This window comes from Megalobrama amblycephala, unplaced genomic scaffold, assembly GCF_018812025.1.
Source record: "Megalobrama amblycephala isolate DHTTF-2021 unplaced genomic scaffold, ASM1881202v1 scaffold424, whole genome shotgun sequence".
NCBI classification, from domain to species: domain Eukaryota; kingdom Metazoa; phylum Chordata; class Actinopteri; order Cypriniformes; family Xenocyprididae; genus Megalobrama; species Megalobrama amblycephala.
This window is the reverse complement of record NW_025953372.1, coordinates 36,879-63,909: the sequence shown is the minus strand read 5'-3', so window position 1 is coordinate 63,909 and position 27,031 is coordinate 36,879. Positions and strand designations below refer to the sequence as shown.

Here is a 27,031-nt window from a genome sequence, read left to right as displayed (position 1 = left end):
AAAGGAAGCCTTTAATAGCATTTTGCGTCTGCTGATACTGAAATGAATATGGATACCTGCTTACCTTATTTATTTTTGACTTGGTTAAATAACCACATTCTTCATGGTATCGTTTGCAGGGAAGAGAAGCTATTTTATCCCACTGAATGATAATTTGGTGTTTTCACCTCAGTTTTGTAGTATTCCGTTCACAATGTTGATCTGGTTACCATGAGAACAGTGTGACGAGCTGCTGCATATATGTCCAAATAAATAAATGTTTAACAAGCTGACAGAAGTCGATTCAACAACAAAGACAACACTTTCAAAATGTGATTATTTTATTGAGTGATAGGGAGTGGGTTAAATCAGTGACATTATTAGATTTGATATACAGCGTCTTCCTGTCACGTCCTCAACTTCCCTTAGTGTGTTTTTACACATAAAAGGCAACAATTGTATTACACCGTCCAGTTTTTTCTTTGAACGATGATGTGAGCTCCTGATGCAATTCTCGATTCAGCATAAATTACCTACAATGGCGATATTTTTCACAATCGCGACAGAAAATCAAAATACTTCCCTAACTTCACTAGTAGAAAGGCAGCGCGATGTAAACAAACCCAGAGTAGAACTGAACGCGCAGCTTCACATTCTCTATATCTAACTCCTCGATGACAGGAAAGTCTGTTAATTCAGTGGAAAAGTCGCTCATCTTCATAACATAAAGATCACGTCCAACATATGTTGTGATTTTCTGTTTATACCTTTCTAAACCAGCACAGAAAGGACTTTTCTCCATCTCTTCCATTCTAATTTTCAATGCTTGCCCTCCACCGGTATTCCACGCATCACCAGAACCACGTGATTGCAAACAACCTATCCCCTTGTTAAGTCGTGACGTAAGGAACGGTGTTTCCGGGTCCAAGCCTCGACTCGTTTCACTTGAGAATGCCATCGACGGCCGTTTATGAGCGCTATTTATTCATTTTAAACATCAATCATTTTAAAAAGTTAAACATTTTAAATACTTACAGTCTACAAAACAGTCTTCGTGCTCACAGCGTCACAGATATTAATATTTTAAGGATTTATAAAAGATGAATCATTGTCTGGCCATCTGGAATTTTGGTATGGAGATAAAGGTTATAATTATATATTTTTTGTAGTATTACACCACATCGTGTATGTATATTAGCACCATTTGTTGTTTTCTTGTGGTATGGGATAGAGCGTTAGGACCCGGAAGCGCTGCCGTGTGACGTCAGACTTAACAACCGAATTACAGTGCTCTGCACATGACATGTGGGAAAAAAAATATATCAACTCACAAGCATGTTTTAATAATCATTTGTTTTAGCTGAAACATGAGGATGATTTATTAATTCTTCCCTGAGTTTTAGGTACATTTTTTTTTTGTTAAATCATAGGGACGAATCAATACAATGTTCTCACTTTTTATATGGTTGTGCAGAAGTGAAAATAAATGTGATTAATGTGTAACAAGGAAAACAAGTTTTAGGAAAGGGTCAGTAGGTCTTAATATTTGACATTTGACTGATTGGTCATACTTTATTGTGTCTATGTAGTTGTGAATTGGTTAAGTAATCTTCAACACAAATCTACACTGATAAAAACATCCTCTCTCTCAAACATCCTCTCTCTCAGCACTCAGCCATTTTTATAAAAGCAATTGATTACACGCAAGCTTTACCTGTGTGTGTGTGTGTGTGTCTGTGTGTGCGCATTATATAAGGTACTTGTTTGCCAGACATCGTGAGAGACAGAGCCATGTGGGGGACTCCCTGCGAGGGGATCCTTCTGCATTAACGTCATTATGGAACACAGTTGTGAACTGTGAATTTCCTTTCCAAATCTGCTGGGGACACTTGATATTCAACAATCTGCCTGCAGTGACACCATTGTATGCAAAATGAACTAAGCTGGACGATGACATCACTGTTTTCTCCAGAGCTGATGTATAGATGAATTAACTAAATGAATAACTTGATTTTTACAAAGGAATGAATCAATACTGAATTTACTTAAGCTGGACAATGACACCACTTTCTTCTAGAGCTGCTGAGCAGCCAAAATTATTGTAAAGCTGCTTTGACACAATCTGCATTGTAAAAAGCGCTATATAAATAAAGTTGAGTTGACTTAGGTCCTCAGTTCCTGTTGCATTATGGAATATTGAAGTGTCCACTAGTCAGATGCAGCAGAAGTATGTCGTTTGGGCTTTATTTGCTTACTGTACTAAGCATGTTGACATTCTACTAGGGCTGTCCCCTAATAGTCAACTAACCGTTAGTCAACGCGAAGAGGCTTAGTTGACCAAAATTTTGTTAGTCACATAGTAGCAGGAAGAAGAAAAAAAAAAAAAAAAAAAAAAAAAAAAAAAAAAAAAAACACAGAAAGGGGCGAAATCACAGAGTCTGTGACGGACAGATCATTAACAGCTGGTCTATGTGGTAAAAAAAGGGGCAGGACATCCAAAGCTCACCTATCATTCATCGACCTTATCATCTGAAACATGTACGTAGTAGCAAATTTACATGGCCGCTAAATGTTAACCTAGAAATATGTGGGCTATGCAAGTGTTTGTGCAGAGTATGAAAGCTGAATAGAAGCTAACATGCTTGGAGCACTTCTCTTCTCCATCTACATGTTATCACTGGGACCTGTCATTTAGAAACATGTTTTTTTTCCTATCGCTGCTATGCTGACAAACAACTCTGCCTCTCATTCCAGCCAGATGATCCAATGGTAGCTGCTTGCATCTCAGCCTGCCTGACAGACATTTCTTGCTGGATGAAGGATCACCACCTTTCAACCCTACCTTGTGAAGACACAACTGTTTGTGGTCTCAGCCAACTCAACACTTCATCACAACTTCATTCATTCAGCTGGGTTCGTCAACTATAACTCTATCCAGGACAGCCAGGAACCTTGGAGTTGTGATTGATAATAAGTTAATCTTCACAGACCACATTGATAGAACTGCCCGGTCCTGAAGATTTGCCATATACAACAATAGAAAAATCAGGCCCTTCCTATCGGAGCATTCTACACAACTCCTTCTCCAAGCTCTTGTTTTATCCAGACTGGACTACTGTAATTCTCTCTCGGCAGGCCTTCCAGCATGCACTGTCCAACCTCTGCAACTGGTCCAGTGTACGTCACACCTCTCTTCATCAATTTGCACTGGTTGCCAACTGCTGCTTGCATCAAATTCAAGACACTGATGTTTGCCTATAGAGCAACCACTGGCTCTGCACCCCTTATCTAAACTCACTACTTAAGACTTACGTGCCCTCCAGAAGCCTGCGTTCTACAAGTGAACGGCACCTTGTGGTGACATCCCAAAGAGGCACAAAATCACTTTCATGGACCTTTACTTTGACTGTTCCATGCTGGTGGAATGATCTGCCTAACTCAACTCAAGCTGCTGAGACTTTAGCCATTTTAAATAAACAGCTATAAATTACTTTCCCTCAACACTTGACCAATTAATACTGACACTTACTATTCTATTCTGTATATCCATTTACTTTTTATTAATTAAAAAAAACAACACCTTGCTACGTGTACTGTGCTAGACTAACTGCGACTAGTCACTTGCTAAATTAAAGCATCAGCTAAATTATTAAATGTAAATGTCAACACTAAAGAGGTTTAATTTGACCATAATCACTCCACTTAAGTTCAGCAGTTTGAAATCAGAAAGAGAAAGAATAGATAGATAGATAGATAGATAGATAGATAGATAGATAGATAGATAGATAGATAGATAGTAACTTATTTGAACTAAAACTAGATTCAAATGCTGATAAAACAAAATTAATGTTGTTTTCTAAATATTAAAGGGTTAGTTCACCCAAAAATGAAAATTATGTCATTAATGACTCACCCTCATGTCGTTCCAAACCCGTTAGACCTCCGTTCATCTTCGGAACACAGTTTAAGATATTTTAGATTTAGTCCGAGAGCTTTCTGTCCCTCCATTGAAAGTGTAGGTACGGTGCACTGTCCATGTCCAGAAAGGTAATAAAAAAATCATCAAAGTAGTCCATGTGACATCAGTGGATTAGTTAGAAGTTTTTGAAGCATCTAAAATACATTTTGGTCCAAAATTAACAAAAACTACGACTTTATTCAGCATTGTCTTCTCTTCCGGGTCTGTGTATATCCACAGTGATGCTGCTTCTTCTTCTTCTACGGCGGTTGGCATCCAGCTTATTGGTGCATTACCCCCCCCCCCTTCTGCTCCGGACAGTGACGCTGATGACGTGTTATGTAGTGCACCCGAGCTTCGTTTACAGTCTGAGGGAGACGCACGCTGTATTCAAGCTACTCTACTCAAGCTACTCTATTTTGGTATTGCTATATTTTTTAAAATGGTGCGTAGGTGTGCACGTCACGGATGTCCTAATCGCATCACAGTCCGGAGCAGAAGGGGGCAGTAATGCACCAATAAGCTGGATGCCAACTGCCGTAGAAGAAGCAGCAGCAGCAGCGTCACTGTGGATATACACAGACCCGGAAGAGAAGACAATGCTGAATAAAGTCGTATTTTTTGTTATTTTTGGACCAAAATGTATTTTAGATGCTTCAAAAACTTCTAACTAACACACTGATGTCACATGAACTACTTTGATGATGTTTTTATTACCTTTCTGGACATGGACAGTGCACCGTACCTACACTTTCAATGGAGGGACAGAAAGCTGTCGGACTAAATCTAAAATATCTTAAACTGTGTTCCGAAGATGAATGGAGGTCTTACGGGTTTGGAACGACATGAGGGTGAGTCATTAATGACATAATTTTCATTTTTGGGTGAACTAACCCTTTAATCAATCCCTCATGATCTTCTTTCTATTACTACTTCCCAAGGTTCAGAGATTGTGTAAACTGTAGGTCTCTCTGGATTTTAATAGATGACACTCTCCTTTGGCCCTCATGTTCAGCAACTGGTGAAAAGATTGAAAGTGAAATTGGGTTTCTATTTTAAAATCAAATCCTGCCTTTCATTTGAGGCTAAGCATAGGCTTGTTGCTGCTACTTTTATATGTCTGTACTGGACTTTTGTGATGTATAATATATATATAGCATCACAACAGTATATGTCTGATCTACAACACTGCCTTTACACAATTCTTTAAGTGTACTCTTTAAAGCACCTACACAACAAAATCTCAGCACAAAACTTCTCAGCACATACGCACACTCTCATAACAGTTTACGAACTTGCCTATGGATAATTGAGTCTCTCATTGTGAATGTGGCTGTGAAATACTAACTGAGGGACAAACTATCGCTGAAAGGGGGAGTAAAAACAGGAGAAGAAACAAACCTACAGCAAACCTAAAAATCCTATCAAATATTCATTCTGCAGATAAAAAAGTGAGGCAGATGGAGCAAACCAATATAAACATCATCCCTAAGCAAACAAAAGTGTTTTCTGAATATAGGGCAGTCTTAATCCTCTCTGACCCTTCAGACAGAGATGCTCAGGGAATGCTGTACTCAAACCAAAAGGCATTTTCATTTGCAATTTGCAAATATCTGCAAATGGTGTACAACCATGAGTCTGTCTTTCTTTCTCTTAAGTGAATGACCGCTCTTCCTCTGACTTTGCATGTCAGCAATATATCTGAGAATTCTGCAATCAACTTATGGAAAACATGCCAACTCTATGTCTGTCTGTCAATGAGTGAGTTCAATGAAAACCTGCAATTGGTTCTAATGGTTGTTTTGCTATTCTGAGAGAACAGGGGATTGAGCTTTTGTTTTTTATGATTGACAGGGCAGAAAATTGGAGAAAATGGTGCAATTGTGATATAATTTTTCAAAAACACTGCTCTATTATTACAGGAATAGTTCACCCAAAAATTAAAATTCTGTCATCATTTGCACATCCTTCATTTTAAACCAATATGATCTTCTTCAGGGAACACAAAAGTAGATGTTTAACAGGAAGCTGCTTTTTTCCATTTAGTTAAAGTAGATGGTGATTTACACAATAACAGACACTTGTTCTTGAATGTCTTGCTTTATGTGCCAGGTTTCAATGTGTGCAAAAATATAAACATTTATAAACTTTGGTGGAGTGGAAGATAAATAAGGAGCATATTACAAACGTTAACTGACGGTAAAGAAAGAGAGAACTTCTGTTGCATGCTCTTGATTGCTGATCATTCACTCAGCACATATGCGTCATATGAATTAAAACTCAATTGTTTGTGCAAGTAAAAGCATAAACTGTTGCATGGCTTATGTATAGAGAGTGGTTACCTATATTATTAAAGGAAGGCGGTACAGTAATCACATGACATTTTCAAGTTTTTTGTGTGCAAACATCCAAAGTGCGCACCCAGAAAGCTGCATCTCAGACAGCGCGCAAACAGCCAATTAAATCAAGTTCTCTTTCATGTCTTCTTGTGCTTAAATGGACAAATTCACACACAACTGCAAAAATGCCTGTATAGGCAAGTATCCTTGTAAAACATTTGGTTGAGCCCTGCTGTAGCAGCTCTAAATATTTCCTGTGCTATTAAATTAAAGATAAAATATGATAGAGCAATAATCAGAACAGTGAACATCACAATAGCTCCTAAAATACATTTTAACAGGCATAACTAGACATGAAAATAACTGAAGGAAATATCTATTTGCTACTCCAACTAATTTAGTTAATATTATTTTTGTTTCTCTGTCCAATATTTACAAAAATTAAAAATTCAATGAAAATACAGGTATGGGAACTCAATATCGGCAAGTACTAAAAATAAAAGAATCGTATCAGACTTGTTCTGGAAAAAACAAAGCTTCAGTAGATTTGGACATTGTCATGATTATGGTCTTGTATTTTTCTGTCTTGTGTTTAAGTACTTTTATATTGAAGTGATTTTTTCAGTTTCCATTGTTTCTGTGTTCACTTCCTGTGTTTAGTTCCTTTTGTCTTTCCTGCCTTGTTAGTTTCAACAGTTACCCTTGTTTGTTGCCATAGATACCATTGTTTGTTCCCATTGCAACTAATCACCTTCACCTGTCCTTTGTTAGCCCTTGCTGTATATGTGTATAAATAGCCCTAGTGTTTCCTGTGTTCTTTGTTGAGTCTTGCCCTACATGGCTGTATGTTTTGGTGTGGTCATTTTGTTCCCTGGTTCTCTGGTCTTCACATTGAATTTATTGGTGTTATTCTAATAATAAATCTCACTACGTATGGATCCATCTCTCCCTTGTTTTTGAGGTGACCCTGAGTTACAACTATAGTACTCAAATTATATGACCAGTTTTATGATACTGTCCCTTTTTAAAGGAACACTCCACTTTTTTTTAAAAAATAGGCTCATTTTCCAACTCCAAGTTTTACCGTTTTCGAATCCATTCAGCCGATCTCCGTGTCTGGCGGTACCACTTTTAGCATAGCTTAGCATAGTTAATTGAATCTGATTAGACCATTAGCATCTCACTCAAAAATGACCAAAGAGTTTCAATATTTTTCCTATTTAAAACTTGACTCTTCAGTAGTTACACCGTGTACTAAGACCGACGGAAAATGAAAAGTTGCGATTTTCTAGGCCGATATGGCTAGGAACTATACTCTCATTCCGGCGTAATAATCAAGGAACTTTGCTGCCGTACCATGGTGCAGCAGGCGCAATGATATTATGCACCGCCTGTGACCCCCTACTTGCACAGGAGACGTCGCGTAATATATCATTGCGCCTGCTGCACCCATGGTACGGCAGCAAAGTAAAACTCGGTAAAATGGTAAAACTCAACTGTTTAACTCTAGGGGAGTTGGAAAATGAGCCTATTTTCAAAAAAAGTGGAGTGTTCCTTTAAGCTTGACAGACAGAATCAGCATCCACTTTCAGTTATTGGGAAAGTGCAGCTTGAGCATGTTTTTAAACATTTTTTCTCAGACATAAATAACATGTTGAATTTACATTGGACCATGATGGTGTGTGCATGAGTGAGTGTGCGTGTGATTGTTCATGTGTAATATCACATACCTCCAGCTCTTGCTCCCTCTGCAATGCAAACTGTTTAAATGACTTGACAATGATCCCTGCGTTAGAGCAGTCATATACAAAGATGGAGGGACTTCCCATCCACGTCTGTAGGTCATAGATGGAGAGAGGGATGTACTGGGTGTAGTTCTGAGAGAGAGAGAGAGAGAGAGAGAGAGAGAGAGAGAGAGAGATTATTTTTGACGACTAGACTCCAAAACAAGTTTGCAAAACAAATTCACTTTAAAAACTTCAGTAAGTACAAGAGTAACCAAACTACTGCTAATGACTGCTATGTGGTGTGTGGAGAAACTAATATTAATATTATATATATATATATATATATATATATATATATATATATATATATATATATATATATATATATATATATATATACATACACACTTTTTGCCTTACCTTGTTGAAGACCCAAATCTCTCCATTGACGGTGGGTCGAGGCACCCCATGGCCATTATAATGAAAGAGAACGCGTTCCTCTTTGGCATTTCTCCGTAGTGAGGTACACAACTTCTTCACCTCATCAACTGTAGGGTCCAAACTCTGCTTATAGCGGGCCTGAAAGAGAGAGGATATTAGATGACAATGACAACCAGAAAGAACATAATTAAATCAGAATGTGTCAGCACAGATCTCAAAACATCTGAGAACTCTACGTATAATACAAGATGTAAATTAAAACAAATTGAAATTAATCAACCCTTACAAATAAATCTACTTTAAAGGGTACCTATTATGCCCCTTTTCACAAGATTTAATATGTCTCTAGTGTCCCCAGAATGTGTCTGTGAAGTTTCAGCTCAAAATACCACACAGATCATTTATTATAGGTTGTCAAATTTGCCTCTATTTGGGTGTGAGCAAAAACATGTTGTTTTTGTGTGTGTCCCTTTAAATGCAAATAAGCTGCTGTTCCCAGCCCCCTTTCCAGAAGAGGGCAGAACTTTTACAACTTGCGCTTCGGTTGCTCAACAACAACTAACCTGGAGAATCTCACGTAGCCAAAATGACGATTGTCAGTAACAGTATTCAGCCTTACATTGTTCAAAACAGAGTTGGACACTGATTGGGGAAACTCAGGATGAAGTTTCAAACCGGACACTGATGGACAGACTCAGGAAGAAGTTACAACTTTTAGAATGCAACTGAACGTTCCTGAATGTAGCTGCTGTGGAGTTGATTCAACTCCTCGACAAGCATGCGCCGTCATATATTCAGGATTGAATTGACCCTCGTTTGTGAAGCAGTCAGGCGTAAAATGACATCATGGCAACAACACTCTACTAGAACAATTCTTCCACTTCTCTAAAGCATCCCAACATGGCCTCAGCCCCTTTGTTGCATGTTCCAGGGGGCAGGGTTTATGTAAATGTTGGGGTTTGTGATGTCACCAATATGGGTAAAAGCTTGATGTAGTCCCTACCAGCCATTTGTTCTAGCTATTTCTGTAAAAGAAAATATCTCCCTTTGCATTGAACTTTGAGCTTTGTAACTTTGCAGATGTTGTTTATGCTCAAACAGCAACATTACACACTAACTAAAGTTAAAAAAGTGAAATCTTAATCAAGGCTGCCTTTAAAATCGACAGTGAAAAGAATCTTCTAGAGCCAGCAAAATGAAATCTATGGAGCTTTAAAAAAAAATAAATAAAAATAAAAATATCCCTGCCATGCGCCTCTTCATAAAGTGGTGGGGACAAAATTAATTGGCCATGGCAAAAAATGCATACATGCATACATCAACCTGCACTGTAGACATAGGCTATGGAAATCCCCATTTGGGTCAAAAACCAGTTCATGTCTTGCAAGAAATATCCTACCACTTAAAACAAGCTCACTAAAATCTCCCATCTGGGCACAGTAGACAGACACATGATGAGACAGGTCGGCAGTAATAACCATCTACTTCTAGATGATTAGATGGAAAAGAGAGAAGGTCAGAAAATATGGGTTTGAATATTGACAGAATGAGTTACTTGGCTGAACAATTGTGTTTGAATCAGAGCTTTAATAATACATTCAGAGCTATCTTTTCTCACCATCCATGGCTGTTTATGCTGCTGAGAGTGTGTGTGTGTGTGTGTGTTAACAGAGTTTAAATAATAAGAAGAGAAGAGTCTTGGGAGTGAATGTGAATCAGGACAGAAAACAGTTAAAACTAAAGGCTGAAAAAACAAATAAATATATGACCATTATTCACTGCACTGATATAAGCAGATCTCTCTATCAGAATTTTATATTACACTTTATGCTTTCTTTTCTAATTTTGCCCCAAAACAATTATTTAATATGAAGTTTATGCTTCACTGGTGTGGCTCACAATCTCAGCATAACAAGCTTCATAATAATGTAATAAAACAATGGAAATCTGAAAACCACAGAGGAGGCAAGACACATATCTGTAATAATGCAGTGTGAAACATGCCTCATTTTTTCACTGTCCTCTCCAGCTGGTCTAAGTATGTGTAATGTGTGTATGGTATTGCATAACTCTTGATTGAGTTAGAGGATGGTGTTTGGGAGAGTGTGAAGACATTGTGTTTAGAGCTCTTTATAACAGCCTCATATCCTCGACATGCTCTACAGGTCAGTGTATGTGTATGTGTATGTGTAGATTTTTGCCTACGCTGTGAGTACCAAATGCCTGCACAAGGACAGCAAATCGTCGAAATCACCTACATTGTTGGGACCAGTGAGAAACACAGTACTACAATAATGACCATGAGAAGACAAATGTATGTTTGAGTTAATGTCTTATTAAGACATTGCAAATGTGGACCTCAGACCAGTTACATTAAAGGGGATCTTTTATGCCCCTTTTCACAAGATGTAATATAAGTCTCTGAATCTGTGAAGTGAAGTGACATGACGTGATGTGATGTGTGGCCAATTTCACTGCATTTCACCCATCCAAGTGCACACACGCAGCGAGTATTGAACGCACGCTCCGTGAAGACACACCAGGAGCAGTGGGCAGGCGTAACAAGTCTGACTCTAACCATCAGACCACAACTGCCCAAAAAACGTTAAGGTTTTTTTGAGCTGAAATATGTGAAGTTTCAGCTCAAAATACCCCACAGATCATTTATTATAGCTTTTCAAATTTGCCCCTATTTAGGTGTGAGCAAAAACACACAATTTTTGTGTGTGCCCCTTTGAATGCAAATGAGCTGCTGCTCCCAGCCCCCTTTCCAGAAGAGGGCAGAGCTTTAACAGCTCACGCTTCAGATAATCATCAACAACAAAACTGGAGAATCTCACGCAGCCAAAATGTCAGAAATTGTCAGCAGTGGTATTCAGCCTTACATGTTCAAACCGGACACTGATGGACAGACTCAGGAAGAAGTTACAATTTTTAAAATGCAACTGGACGTTTATGAATTGTTAGTGGATACATTTATGTAGTTGTTGTGGAGTTAACACTCAAGGGTCGGCCGTCGCACCGGCGATACCACCTCAGTGTTAAATACTCAAAATACTCCGTCAATTTTGGACATACAATTAAGAGTTATACACCATTCTAATCTGTGAAATGTCTTTATTTGTGTACACTCAGAGTAAAAATAAAATGTTGTGCTTTTTGCAAAATAAAGAAAACTAACATGATGCATGATCTGTCGTCTCTCTCTGAACGAAGACCATTCTGATAGTCCCCTGAAAATGAACTTAGTGAATACTAATCACACAGACATGAGACATATGTCTAAAGAAACATTAAAATATCAGGTTTTAAATCATGTAAGTCAAACCGAAACCAAATATTCTCTGTTTAAGTAATCTGTTTGAAAAGAGAGAGATGTCAGTCGTTCACGAGTCATCTCATTATCCGCTAATGCGGCTATGCCCACAGACAGCACGCAGCTTTCAAACGCAAATTCAGAGGCGATTAATGCAACAGAGTGAACGCCCATATCAGCTCGGAAAAATGTTTCAAGCTTAGTCAGATTCATGTACTTTCCCGTTTTGAGATGCAGTGAGGAATAATTCTAAATGATTTACCTCAGAGGAAGAGCATGACTGGTTTCAATTCCATTTCGAGGATCAAGCTTGATCAAGTTGAGGATTGTGAATGTTAAGTTTTTTATTCCTAAATTCTTTATTCTAACTGCGATATAGACTAGTGTCTGTCAATATTAAGCCGCAAAAAAGCCACATTAAATATGAATCCTGCATGTTCTGTGACTCTTTGAGAATGATTCGGGCAGACGCGTTGTTTCATTTACTACACATAACTTACATTAGTAAACATGACTTACTGGCTTTTCCCAAAAATACTGCTATACTGAGATGAGTGAAATCGACTGAAATATGTAATAAATACTAAAATAAAATGTGTTAGCAACATATTAAACTGCACATTAACATGTATAGGCTCTATAATATTAGGGCTGCACGATTAATCGCATGCTATTCTCACGCGCATTTCGTCAGTAAAGCCGGTTCCCTGATTACCGCTAAATCGCCATCACCTGCTTTCAAATGAAGCGGCATTTAATAGACAGAGCCGTAGGTCACTGAAAAGCCACGCAATATCGCGTTCATATCGCAGATGAATCGCCTGCGATAATGAACGCGATATTGCGTGGCTTGTCCGTGAACTACGGCTCCGTCTATTAAAAGGCGCTCCGTTTAAAAACAGGTGATGGCGATTTAGCGGTAATCAGGGAACCGGCTTTACTGACGAAATGCGCGTGAGAATAGCATGCGATTAATCGTGCAGCCCTATATAATATGACAAGAAAGATATATCAAATGTCATAGCAATATAAATGTTTAGACAATATGTCAATATATATATATATATATACACACACACACACACACACACACACACACACAAACTATCGAGTTTATGGTCATTGAATGGCTTTCCTGAGGTAAATGTTACATTTTGTGTGATATATTTGTTTGCAAGTTTTATTGACTTCTTTCTGCGGTTAAAACTCCGATTAAGTGATTACAATAGAGATGGATTCATTTCAGTAAGTTCAGTAAGTACTTTTTGATGTTCATTCATGTTTATTTCGCGCTGTAATAGAGAGGAATAGGTTCACATGCCGCTTGAACCGAGGTGTTACAGCGATCTGCCACACAACGTTAAACAGCGTCACCACCACAAGTATTGTTTGAATCCCGTAGTAATATTGACTGAATTTAAAAGCTTAGACTTAGTTTTATATCAAAAGTAACCTGATCTGTCGGTGCGTTGTCTGTCCTCTTTGCTCTGCGATGCATCTTTCACTGTGTGAGAAAATGAACGTGTGGAGTGAGAACAGTGAGTTTGAATGAGAGTTGGTGTCCCTGCATGACCGTATTCTGTAGTTATGCTAAACGTTATGTTTGTTATGTTTATGCTATGTTAATAATCTCCCACATTTCACGGGTTCGACTTCGTTTGCACTATGCTCTCCAAAGCGCTGACTTCTTTTATTGGATTGGATCCGGGAGGGCTGCATTACAGTATTGCGCTACAGCGCCCCACTGGTTACACCGCGTTATTGCAGGCCCTTCAAATAGGTCTTATGAGATCAAGAGACTATTCGACAACAAAAATATTTGTCGACAATTTTTTATTGTCGACGTTGTCGATAATGTCGACTAATCGTTTCAGCCCTAGTCCCGACCTCTGCCTGTACCTGGATTACGACTCTGTCTACCCTCTGCTGTACCTGTTTGCTCCTGATTTACCCTACCTGTACAACCACGCTTACATTTAATAAAACGCTGCACTTGGATCCCCAGCCTGAGTCTCCCATTCACAACATAAACAGTGAGTAATAAAATAGTAACAAATAATCAAATTAGTAGTAGCACAAATTAATAGCACAAATAAATACAACAGAACAAACATATAAATGAAATAAATGGTGCTTTTCAAGTTTTTCATGTAAGTTTGAACAGGAGATTTTCAGGTACATAAACTGTAATCTAATGTATAACTATATAACTATAGAATAGATTAAAGTTAATCAGTCAAGAGCAGTTGCATAAAAATGTTTTTAATGTTGAAAATATAAAACGTTAAATACTGTTATTTGAAATTTAAAAAAAAAAAATGAAGACACTTTAAATGTGAAATTAAACCCGCCAGTAGGTGGCAGCGAATCACTGTTAATGATCGAATCATTGAGATTCAAGCAATTCATTGAAGCGGTTGATTCATTCAGGAAGTGTTGCTCAGAGACGCAAAACAATTCTGTGGACTTGGAACTATTTTCGTTGGCGAAATACAGCGAAACAGGCAATTTGGTGTCTAAAATGTAAGTCACTTGATATTACGTTCTTGTTCATTAACTGTACGCTGAATAAAATTAATATCACATTTGTAATCATGCTAATATTTGGAGAAAAATTGTGCTCTTTGTGTAATATTGGTTAACTATATTAAATTATATAAATATGAAATATATACAGGGACATTTTTGCCCCTTATCTTGAATTCTGGGGCATTCTAAAGGCATTTTAATGGACTAAATCACGCAGTGAATGTGTACACTCTAAATATGCACGCGCACTAGTCTAACCTAGACTACGTCAAGTGCATGCGTGCACTCTTGTGTGTATGTTTTTTTTTTTTTTTTTGTAAAGTGAGGGACACAGATCGTTGAATCAACAATTAGTTAGATATCATAGACGATATATAACGCACACCATACAGCACTGGCCCGATCGGGCAAGTGACCGTTCTGTCTACTGTCCCGAGCGTCGTTCACACTGTCCCCGGGCCATCGGGCAGTCCTTATTGTCGAGCCCTGCATGATGTGCAATAATACGTGCATGCATGAGATCACAAAAATCATGTTTTCTGAGTGGACATTATACTAACGTTAATACAATAGCTGATATGATCCTGTTATCAGCATGCTCACAGAAGGTTTTTTTTTTTCTTGTATCTCACAGATTTAAGAATCATAGTGACCAGATATTGGCCATTGGACTGCGTGCATATGATACTGAGATCACTGACTGGAAGCAGGAAAGTTTTTTTTTTTTTTTTCTCCAGTGCACCAAACGCCAAATGCCAGGTATGAGGTGTTCACTTACTGTATATCTTTGAACAGGATTTATTTCCAGGTATAACTGTGTACTCAAAATGTGTCTTTGACTCTCATTTATATAGTTAACTATATTCTAAATAAACTACAGGCAAAAAATTATCTATTTCTTTTGTCATTGCATTCTAAGTTCATTCATTCACATTCCTGACTGAATGGCTCATTATGTAGCTCATTAGGGGCAGGGTCTTAATCTCCTCAGGTGTGAATCACAGCATTATTCAAGAAGATTCACGCCTCCTCGTATATGGCCATCCTAAACAAAAATTGTCTTAGAAATTTTAAATCAATACCTTGTTTTATGTGTCAGAGTAGGCAGAATGATTTTAACATCACTTTGAAGCAAAAACTCTTGACTAAAATATATAATTCCCAAAAGTCTAGTGAAAAAAAATTTTTAGTATGTGTTTTGAGGCCTTATTTCAGTGACTTATATTTTTTATTTCAAAAACCATGTATATACGTAATTCTCTCAAAAATACAAACATGTACATACTTGTTACTCACATATTATTGTAGCCTAGTTTGTGCTGAATACAGTGTAGTGAGACTTTTGTCATTAATGTTTATAAGCATATGAAAAAAGCACAAATGTCAGGGCATGCCAAAACTACTCCAGGAGCCCAAATTAGCCTCAGACCCCAGAGGGTTAAGTTCAACTCATCGACTATCTCCAGCTGCTACAGCGAGGAAACAGAAATAGTGGACTGCTGCAGCTCATTTATGGTGGTATCTACACTAATAGGGGAGATCATCACCAGTCATTGGCGGGGCTTCTTACGACAGAGTAGAGGGGAAATCTGGAATTGCTTGTTTGGAGAGCCTGTTTATGATTTATGGGGATTATAAAAAAGGAGTGGTTGGATTTTTACCATTATAGGCTGGTTTGTTTACACACACTGTAGACACACATCTGTGTTCAAACACCTTTTAAAAGTGAATTTTGCATAATAGGTCCCCTTTAACATGGCTTGTCATAAAAAGTTAAATTATCTGATAAGAGGCTTACTCATCTTAAAGGGTTAGTTCACCCAAAAATGAAAATAATGTCATTTATTACTCGCCCTCATGTCGTTCTACACCCATAAGACATTTGTTCATCTTCGGAACACAACTTAAGATATTTTTGATGAAATCCAATGGCTCAGTGAGGCCTCTGTAGCCAGCAAGTTAATTTACACTTTCAGTGCCCAGAAACATTAAAATTATTAAATATTAAAGTACTAAAAACATATTTAAAACAGTTCATGTGAGTTCAGTGGTTTAATCTTAATATTATAAAGTGATGAGAATACTTTTTGTGCACTAAAATAATTTAAAAAAATAACAACTTTAACAATATCTAGTGATGGCTGATTTCAAATCAGTGATTCAGAACCAAAGTCAGGTGATTTCAGCAGTTTGGCAGTTTGGCATTGATTCAAAACAAAAGATTTGAAGCTTCATGAAGCAGTGTTTTGAAATCGGCCATCACTAGATATTGTTGAAAAGTCGTTATTTTGGTTTTTTTTTGGTGTATTATACATTTGTGTTTGATGGTGTTACTCTTGTTTCCTGGATTATTATTAAAGTCTTCCTTTCTTCATTCCTCCTCATCGTGAATGTTTATCCACCATGGCACGTGACAGAAGAACCGACCGTTACAAACACCATCCTGGCTGAGGACCACCTCTGGGGATCTGTCCATTGCTATCCTCCAGCAAATCCCCAAGTCCTCAGTGCAGTGATGAGGATGGCCACCACTCCAGAGCCTCGTCGCAAGATGGCCGCCACGCCTGAGCCCTCAGCTTTACTGGTCTCCACACTTGTACCTTTAGGCCTTTTAGGCCCATGACCAGAGTCCAGTGATGGCTCCAGCCCCTGAGCAGCGTCCAGTGATGGCTCCAGTCCCCGAGTCTGCTCTAGACTCTGCTCCAATCCCAGAGTCAGCTCCAGACTCCGCTCCAATCCCAGAGTCAGCTCCAGACTCTGCTCCAATCCCCGAGTCAGCTCCAGACTCTGCTCCAATCCCAGAGTCAGCTCCAGACTCCGGTCCCTAAGCCAACTCCAACCTACAAGCCAGCTCCAGCCCACAAGCCTGAGATCAGTGTGGCCGGGCCAAAGGTCAAGGCCACGGAGCCCGACCCGCCATGGCCTCCCGAAGGGCCTGATCCACCATGGCCCCCGGAACTGCCTACACCACCATGGCCCCCTGAACTGTCAGCACCACCCTGGCCCCACTGAGTTACCAGCGCTGCCCTGGACACCTGCATGGCCGGGGCCACCCTGGAGGCATCCTAGCCGGTCTGCTCCCCTCCCCGGTTGGACTCTTTTGAGGCGCGAGGTCGCGCCTTCCTGGAGAGGGGAGTAATGTCAGGGTTCTGTGTTTATGTTTTCTGTGTCATATGTTCCTTCTTCTCAGTTTTCCCGCCACTGGTTTGTTTCTATGGTTTCCCAGATATGAGTTCATTGGTCCCAAGTGTCTCGTTTATTAGTCTCGTTTGCCCCTTTGTTTGACTTGTATATATTCCCTGTGTTCTCCCTCAGTCTCTGTAGGTTCTTGTCCGTATTATACATTTGTGTTTTATGGTGTTACTCTTGTTTCCTAGATTATTATTAAAGTCTTCCTTTCTACATTCCTCCTTATCATGGGTGTTTATGCACCATGGCACGTGACAAACACATAGTCTGCAGAGTGCTGCCAGCATTGCTGCAAAGGTTGAAGGGGTGGGGGGTCAGCCTGTCAGTGCTCAGACCATACGCCGCACACTGCATCAAATTGGTCTGCATGGCTGTCGTCCCAGAAGAAAGCCTCTTCTAAAGATGATGCACAAGAAAGCCCGCAAACAGTTTGCTGAAGACAAGCAGACTAAGGACATGGATTACTGGAACAATGTCCTGTGGTCTGATGAGACCAAGATAAACTTATTTGGTTCAGATGGTGTCAAGCGTGTGTCGGCGGCAACCAGGTGAGGAGTACAAAGACAAGTGTGGCTTGCCTACAGTCAAGTATGGTGGTGGGAGTGTCATGGTCTGGAGCTGCATGAGTGCTGCTGGCACTGGGGAGCTACAGTTCATTGAGGGAACCATGAATGAGCAGAGCATGATCCCCTCCCTTTGGAGACTGGGCCGCAGGGCAGTATTCCAACATAATAACAACCGCAAACACACCTCCAAGACGACCACTGCCTTGCTAAAGAAGCTGAGGGTAAAGGTGATGGACTGGCCAAGCATGTCCCCAGACCTAAACCTATTGAGCATCTGTGGGGCATCCTCAAACGGAAGGTGGAGGAGCGCAAGGTCTCTAACATCCACCAGCTCCGTGATGTCGTCATGGAGGAGTGGAAGAGGACTCCAGCTGCAACCTGTGAAGTCCATGCCCAAGAGGGTTAAGGCAGTGCTGGAAAATTATGGTGGCCATAATTGGACATTTTCACTTAGGGGTGTACTCATTTTTGTGGTCAGCGGATTAGACATTAATGGCTGTGTGTTGAGTTATTTTGAGGGGACAGCAAATTTACACTGTTATACAAGCTATACACTCACTACTTTACATTGTAGCAAAGTGTCATTTCTTCAGTGTTGTCACATGAAAAGATATAATAAAATATTTACAAAAATGTGAGGGGTGTACTCACTTCTGTGAGCTACTGTAGATAAAAATGAATTTTAATAAGATGGGACAAAAAAGACAGCATATACTTATTTTTTAATTTAATCAGAAACACTCTCTACCATCTGGAGCCAATAGCCTTGTGGGCAGCACTCTGACATGTAGTGCGGTTGTGCTTTGGGCAACCCGAGTTTGAGTTTGAGTTTGAGTTCCTCAGGGACCTTTCCCAATCCCGCTGCCCTCTGTCTCCCAATTAGCTTACTGTCAGTTCTCTATACTGTCCTATATCAATAAAAAGGCAAAAATCACAATAATAAAATCATAAAAATCTACCTGTGAAAAATTTTGCATGACAGGTCTACAGAGAGAGGTTTTAGAGTAAAACAGCATGAGATTAAGGTGTCACACACTCACTTCCATCAAACATGGCCTTTATGAAGCACAGACCTAAAGCCCCGGGTATACTTCGGCCGTCCGCGTTCGTGCACCGTCCGCATGACGTAATTTTCGTCATGCGGAGGGCTTGCGGCTGGCCGCACACCCTGGCCGCATGCAGGCCAAATTTCGAGACCGCGCGCAACAGCACATGCGCAAGCAGTATAGAAGAGTCCACTAGGTGGCAATACGCACAGTATTGAGCACAGTGTTCAGCCGTCAAAGAAGAGTGTGAAAAGACCGGTTTAAAAACGACATGCTTGAAAAAAGAGAAAAACACGACAATGGACAGCGAACTTGACCAGCGTTTGTGCGAAGAGATTAGAAAGTAACCACATTTGTACAATTAATGTTTGAAAGAGTACAAATAAGTAAAATATGGGAAAGGATGCACTTATTTTCTTCTCCGATCATGCCCAGTGAATGTCACATTGATGACACGACTCAGTGCTGCTCTCCGATGTCTGGTAGAGCATAGAAAAAAACTGTACTGCACATGTGACGAACATGGTCATCCGCACGCATACGTGGTGTAGTATACTTTGAAAGACACGCGGACGTGACTGCGCGCGTGATGCGTCCGGGCGCGGAAAGTGAAGTATACCCGGGACTTAATAGTGTCTTACTCAAGCCATAACACAAAACTGGTTCATCATGACAAAAAAAAAAGATTGGAATAGTTTTCTGTGGCAATGTGACAGTTTTTATATTTTTCTCTCAGTTTGTGAGAATATGATGAAAAGGTAAGTGAAGGAACAAAGTAAATGTCAAGATAGAAGACGAGAGGAGGGAGAGATTACTTTTGCTCATTTTTTTATCTTGCTTTCACTTCTCTCTATTTGTAAAAGACTCACTTGAATGACTCTACCCAAATCAATCAGGTTTCCAAGAAGGCTGTGGGATTCACTGACCTCCATGGCAATTAGGAGTAGTCTACTAAAGAACAGGAGAATGGGGACCTGCAAATGGTGTCCACAGGAATACTATCACAGCTACTTTGAAGAGAATAACACTAGTATTCTATTTCTTGCTGCTTCCATCTATGTTGTTTCATCTTTTTAACAGCTATGAGCAAAGTTTATAAACATTAACCTCAGAAGAGCTATAACAGCCTCTCATGTCCTGGAAAGTCATTGGTAATGTGCAGAAAATATACCTTTCATCATGAGCTCCATTCTATCAAACTTAGTCAAAAACATCGAAAAAATATTCAAAGTTGAACAATTCTCATTCACAAAGTTATACACAATCATCTTGCATCTTGTTTATTAAAGGTGAAGTATGTAGTTTCTGTGACACTAGTAGCACCTAGCAGATTTACAAATATAAAGCATATTTCAAACAACATAGCAAACACCCCTTTCACGCGTCATGCCTCCCCAACTCAAATATCACAAATACAGCTCTAACAGGTGCTTTTAAAGCTATGTTTCAACAGGTAAATGTATGCTACTTTCAAAATATCCAACATATTAGGAATACTTTTAGCTGTATTGCTATGTGTCATGAGAAAGCAATTCAGTAGACTAACACTTGTCTAGAGTGAACCTGACCGTCTCACTAATAAACCCATTAAAGCAGAACTAAGTAACTTTTTTTACCTTCATAAATAGTTTTCTAAGTCCTTACGATGTTTAATTGACTTGTAGTGGTGTGTTTGAGGCGAGCACTAACCCCTTCTGGCACGTCTACGCCAGAATACAGCACTTGCAACTTGAGCTGCACCGACCCGAAACAATCTCGCCTCATGTTCACGTTCACGCGAGAGTGACAAAATGCTTTACGGTAATTCAAAAACAATGTATATATTATGTCTTTATAAGACAATTTCGAAAATTACCCACCTCCATCGAGTGTACTGTATTTGCAAATTACCCACCTCCTCTTTCTTGTACTGTATTTGCAAAACTACTGCGCTGGCGAGTGTTGTAGTCGTTGTAGTCCAGAGCTGCGCTTGGAGTATTTATGACAGTGTCATTCACTGAAGGAAACTGTAGGGGGAGCTTCGCGAATCTTGCTTAGTTCTGCTTTAATAATCCAATGTATCTGCACTGGGTGCATTCTTTGACGACGCACCACAACTGTTTGAGCCTGTCTACACTGTACACATCAAAGTAAACATTATAACTGGTACATTTGTCTTTCAGAACGGGTGCATGATGATGCTGTATAGCAGTGGATTTCAATCCTGGTCCTGGGACTTACCACCACTCTTATTTTGTATGTCTCTTTTATGTGACATACTTAATTCAGTTCATAAAGCTCTCACCTAATGAGCTGATGACCAGAGCCAGGTGTGTTAAATAAGGGAGACATAGATAATGTGCAGAGCGGTGGGTCCCCAGGACCACTGCTGTATGGTACTGAAAACAACTGATGTATGGTATTGAAATGTCCATTGTAGCGTGTAACATCGCAATGCCCAGTTTGCTTTGAAGTGTTCATGACCTGTTTAATCTTTGAAGGTCTAAATGCAGTGAATTTTGCCTTAAACTTCTGTTACCGAAGCTAATCTTCTTTTCCCCTGTAATGTGACAGCCACGGTCCCACACCGGTTAAACACCCTCTGGCTCAGCCTGCTACAGTAGTCATGCCCCAAACTTTCACTATAGTTGAGCTGGAAAGAGACTGACAGATCTTAGTGGACCGCTCTCTATGTTTTGATGGTGCCTGGGAGGCTCAATGTTTACATTTTTGGTACAGAACCCATGAATGGCATACTAAAAGTTAGGGCTGCACAATATTGAAAAAAAAAAAAAAAACTGACACTGCATAGAAAATAATAAACAAATTACAAGCATATATAAATACAATAGAACAAAAATACAAATAAAAAATAGTGCTTTTTTTTTTTTTTCAGGTAAGTCTAACAGTATGCACAGAAATTGAACTGAATGAATTGAACTTAACATGAATGACACAGACAAAAAGCAGGTTTATTAGGCTGCTGTCACTTTAAGACCTAATGTACAGATCTGATATAATGATACACATCTATTTTATTTCTCAGTTGTTTAGGTTCACGTAAGCCGTAAGCGAATGTGTTTACAAGGATGCTCGCCAATATGAGCATTCTGACAATTTTGCATGTGCGTCCATTTGAAAGAGACAAGAATTTGGTATTTGTGTGATGAACAAAAAACAGTGGGTAAGTTGTAATTGAGATCCCTTTTGTCTCCTTGAGCTTGAATGGTTTAAAATCAGGTTTTTTTTTTTTTTTTTTGAATGTTTTTTTAATGTTTAATTCTTTGCAATTAATCCAAGAATCATGTGTGCACAATGCAATATCGATGCTAACGCAATATATCATGCAGCCCTACTAACTGTAGTCAATCAACTGAGAATATGAGTGTAATACTAGTCAGAGCAAAAATGCTACTAATTTCCCAGATTCAGTCTGGGTCAGATAAGCACGCTGTCTGCTTCTGAATGTGAGAGCCACTCCATTTGAATTGTGGAAATGTTCAAAGATCACTGTGGGATAAAATGCTCCACTTTGGCACTCGTGCAACACTTGAAACCAATCAATTCACTCTCATTAAAGCACTTAAGCAGGATTATGACCATGTTGCCACTCCACAAGGCATGTAATTGGCTGAACAGTTAGATCAAGTGTGTGACAGTGAGTCAGAAGCTGTTAAAGTGACAGGTTTGAACCAGATGAGGGTCAGGATTGAGAGACACGTCACCTCTTGTCCTCCTGTCTAAATCTGTGAGGAGTCACACTTCCTCACACATACACAGACAAGAGCTGTATCCTTGGAAGCTGAATAATGTTTCTCTGACTAAGTGACATTATTATGCAACTGGATGGAGTCTGAAAGCAATCAGATCCAGAGAAAGTGATGAGATCCAGAGAAATGAAAGACTGATTCACAACACACACCTACCCACTCACACCCACACCCACAGAAATACTAGTCTTATTAGACAATTGTGTAACACCACAGCAGGACGGATGCTCAACTGAAGAGGATGTGATATGAACATTAACTTTCTACATCATCCAAAAATAATGAAATAATAATAACAAAGCATAACAGAAAGGAAAAAAAAAAGTTTATTAAACAATACGACTATTAAAAAAAAAAAAAAAAAAAAAAACTACTTAAAAATATTGTACTACTAACCCCTGTACATCTCCAGCCACAGTGTTAAAAAACATTTTAGGGTTCCACAGTAGCGCTTACAATGACATCTGCAGTGCTGAATTATATGGAAGCATATGTGTAGCAATATTCAATTTGAAATGTAATATGCAAAATGACAATGCAATATGTAAAATGGCAATGCATTTCTGTATTTAAATTTACATTTTCCATTCCATATATGCAATGTTTGGAGCAAAATGATAATTCAAATTCAATAATAGAATTTACATTTGCCATTTCCTACACTACGTTTAACAAATAATTTAAACATATATTTTAATGCTTTATAAGTTGCAAAATTAAAATGAAAATGTATTAAAGAAATTATTATATATGTTTAACGCGGTCAAGCCAAAATTGTAGCAAAATGATCATTTAAATGTTATTTTTCTTAATTGCATTTACACTCTCAGTGCGATTGCATTTTCATTAAATGCCCCGCAATGAATTAGCAAAATTCAATGTGGATTTGAAAATGCATTTCCAGCCGATCAAGTTCCCCCCCGCCCTGTCAATCATTCATTAAGGCGGGGCCAGATATTTATGGTTAGGCGTCTCGCAGTGAACGCGCCTGATGCTCGTGAGGTGAGCGCGCTCGCGCAGCTCAAAGTGCTGAAACAGACGCTTCGAGTGAGCGGTGCTTTACAACAGGTTCCTTTACTCATAGAAATAAACTTAAACAAGATGTCCGAGATTATTGCTTGCTCTATCAGCATGTTGTCTCTTTTTATCGTTCCGATTATTGTTTATGCATCATTTAATTCATAAAACGATGTGTAGTCTATCTGGATGCTAATGAGTGTTATTTGTAATAATAATAATAATAATAATAATAATTTATATTCCCATAAATAACTGGTCATGTCTAAACCCATCTTTCACACACTAAAGCACATGTGAACAGGTGATGATGTTGAGGATATTTTCCTAGCACAGTTTGGGCCCCTTTAATGGACCATATGCATGAAGCGTTCTTTACAAACTAGCTGGAAAACTTCTGGTGAAATGTCACTTGTTGGTGTGTCGCTATCTTTAATGTCCTGTGGTAGCTTTAACGGCTTTAATAGTGTAATACTTAGTTTATAATCAGAATATAGTCACTTAAATACTAAAGCATCAACACACTGTAGATTTATTATGCACAGATTCATTGAACAAAATAAGAGTTTTCACAAGTGTGCTGAATTCATTGATCTTGAGCTGCACTGACTGACAGCTGCTTTGAGTATAAAGGGATAGCACTTTCTGTGTAATTCATGCTCAAGAAAAGTTATTGTTTTTCATGAGACTTTGTGAGTACTTCATACATCACCTTGACAACGTTTATTTTAAAACCGATTGATTTCATAATGTTTAATATTAATTCAAAAGCGAAACATGAAAAAAATATTACAGGAAATGTCTTAAATGAGTCAATAAATGGTCCTCTGCCGCCATCTGCTGGAAAAGTGGTAATTGATGTGATTTTTATTTTTAACTGATAGTGTTTTCTATCAAATGTTGTATTTCCAACATCTTGAAACATTCAGTTTTACAAATCCAGTAGTGCCTTTGGGATGTGCTGGATCTGCAGTTTTGTGGCATGATGGCTGAAAATGAAATTTTCATAGAAGAAAAAAAATAAAAAGATTTAAAAAAGACAAAAACTCATTGCTCAGACCGAGAAGAATGACTCTGTGTAGCTAGCTGTCCAGAGAGACAAGATATCACCTGAGTGAATTTTAGGAGCATTAGAGATGGGCTGGATGGGGTGCTTTCTAGTGTGTGAAAGAGAGGTTTAAACATTATTTTTTCGAATAGAAATTATTATTATTATTATTATTAATATAAACAACACATTAGCATCCAGGTGGACTATAGTTTTATTATTATAAATGATGCATAAACAATCAGAACGATAAAAAGAGAAAAACAGACATCATACTGATAGAGCAAGCAATAATCTCGGACATCTTGTTTAAGATTATTTCTATGAGTAAAGGAACCTGTTGTAAAGCACCGCTCACTCGAAGCGTCTGTTTCAGCACTTCGAGCTGCGCGAGCGCGCTCACCTCACGAGCATCAGGCGCGTTCACTGCGAGACGCCTAACCATAAATATCTATGCTTCTAATAACGTACTGGTTTTATGATTGACAGAAGCGCATCATCTGCAGGAACATTGACATTTCTCTGTTCTTGATCAGCATCATCTGCCAGTTTATGCCTCGCTCTTAATAACTCTGCTGCCGCCATGTTTCCAACACCTGGCCCCGCCTTAATGAAGTGATTGACAGGGCGGGGCGGGAACTTGATCATCTGGAAATGCATTTTCAAATCCACATTGAATTTTGCTACTTCATTGCGGGGCATTTAATGAAAATGCAATCGCACTGAGCGTGTAAATGCAATTAAGAAAAATAACATTTAAATGATCATTTTGCTACAATTTTGGCTTGACCGCGTTAAACATATATAATAATTTCTTTAATACATTTTCATTTTAATTTTGCAACTTATAAAGCATTAAAATATATGTTTAAATTATTTGTTAAATGTAGTGTAGGAAATGGCAAATGTAAATTCTATTATTGAATTTAAATTATCATTTTGCTCCAAACATTGCATATATGGAATGGAAAATGTAAATTTAAATACAGAAATGCATTGCCATTTTACATATTGCATTGTCATTTTGCATATTACATTTCAAATTGAATATTGCTACACATATGCTTCCATACAATTAGGCTTATACCTGCTGGACATTGAGATCCAGAAGAGATGTGTTCAATTCTGGCATCACCTCCATCAGTCTGATCCTGATTCATTTCAATATAAAGCCCTCCTTGCCAAAGAAACCTCACCAGAATCTCATCCTTACTATGTCACATATGACAATCTATATGTATGTTTTGTTTTTTTCAACGCAAACATTCAATAACACTTGCTGTAAGATATTTCACGACATTTAGAAGAAAAGTTCTGCTACAGCAGATAAATAAACAATTAAAAAATATAGTTTAAAAGATGTAGCACAAGATTGCAGATGCAGTTATTCTTATATAATGCAGTAATCCATTATTCTAATCGCGCTATAGACTAGTGTCTGTGAATATTAAGCTGCAAAAAGACCATTTAAATATGAATCCGACATGTTCTGTGTGTCTCTGTTGTCGCAGTTTCGTTTACTACACATAACTTACATTAATAAATATGCCATATTGGCTTTCCCCAAACTATATTGATATACTGAGATGAGTGAAATTGACTGAAATATGTAATAAATATTGAAATAAAATGTGTAAGCAACGTATTAAATTGCAAATTAATTAGCCACTATGTGAAGTGCCACATCAGCTTTTGTTCACAATGAATGATGAAAATTCAGCTTTGCATCAAAGAAATAAATATTTTAAAGTAAATACAAATAGAAAACCATTATTTTATATTTCAATAATATTTTGCAATATTGCTTTTTTTTTTTTTTTGATCAAATAAATGCAGACTTGATGAGCATGAGAAGTCGTTCAAAAACATTAAATATTGTGTGTCCAATCTTTTGACCGGTACTGTATATAATTTAAATTTATATAATAGGCCTATACAAAATATTCTTCACATGTGCAAAAATACGTGCATGCATGAGATCACAAAAATTCATGTTTTCATTTGATTATGTTTTTCTTATTCAACAGGGCTTACAGAAATTCTAGGCTACCTGTGCAGCAGCAGTAGGCTTTATCAAATTCAGATCGGAATGTTTGTGAATATTTAACAGCAGCCATGCGATATTCT

General features: G+C 38.4%; 1 protein-coding gene across 1 annotated transcript in view; it reads right to left on the bottom strand.

The window, feature by feature from the left end:
* The window catches only part of rptor (regulatory associated protein of MTOR, complex 1), a 190,049-nt gene extending 164,560 nt beyond the window's left edge, over window positions 1-25,489 (bottom strand). Inside the window, exons 1-3 of the mRNA XM_048180091.1 lie at window positions 25,376-25,489; window positions 8,424-8,582; window positions 8,007-8,153 (exon numbers count right to left, since the gene is read on the bottom strand). Of these exons, the coding sequence (XP_048036048.1) occupies window positions 8,007-8,153; window positions 8,424-8,582; window positions 25,376-25,489 (420 nt within the window). The remainder of the gene's footprint in view (window positions 1-8,006; window positions 8,154-8,423; window positions 8,583-25,375) is intronic.
* Window positions 25,490-27,031: the final 1,542 nt, after the last annotated feature.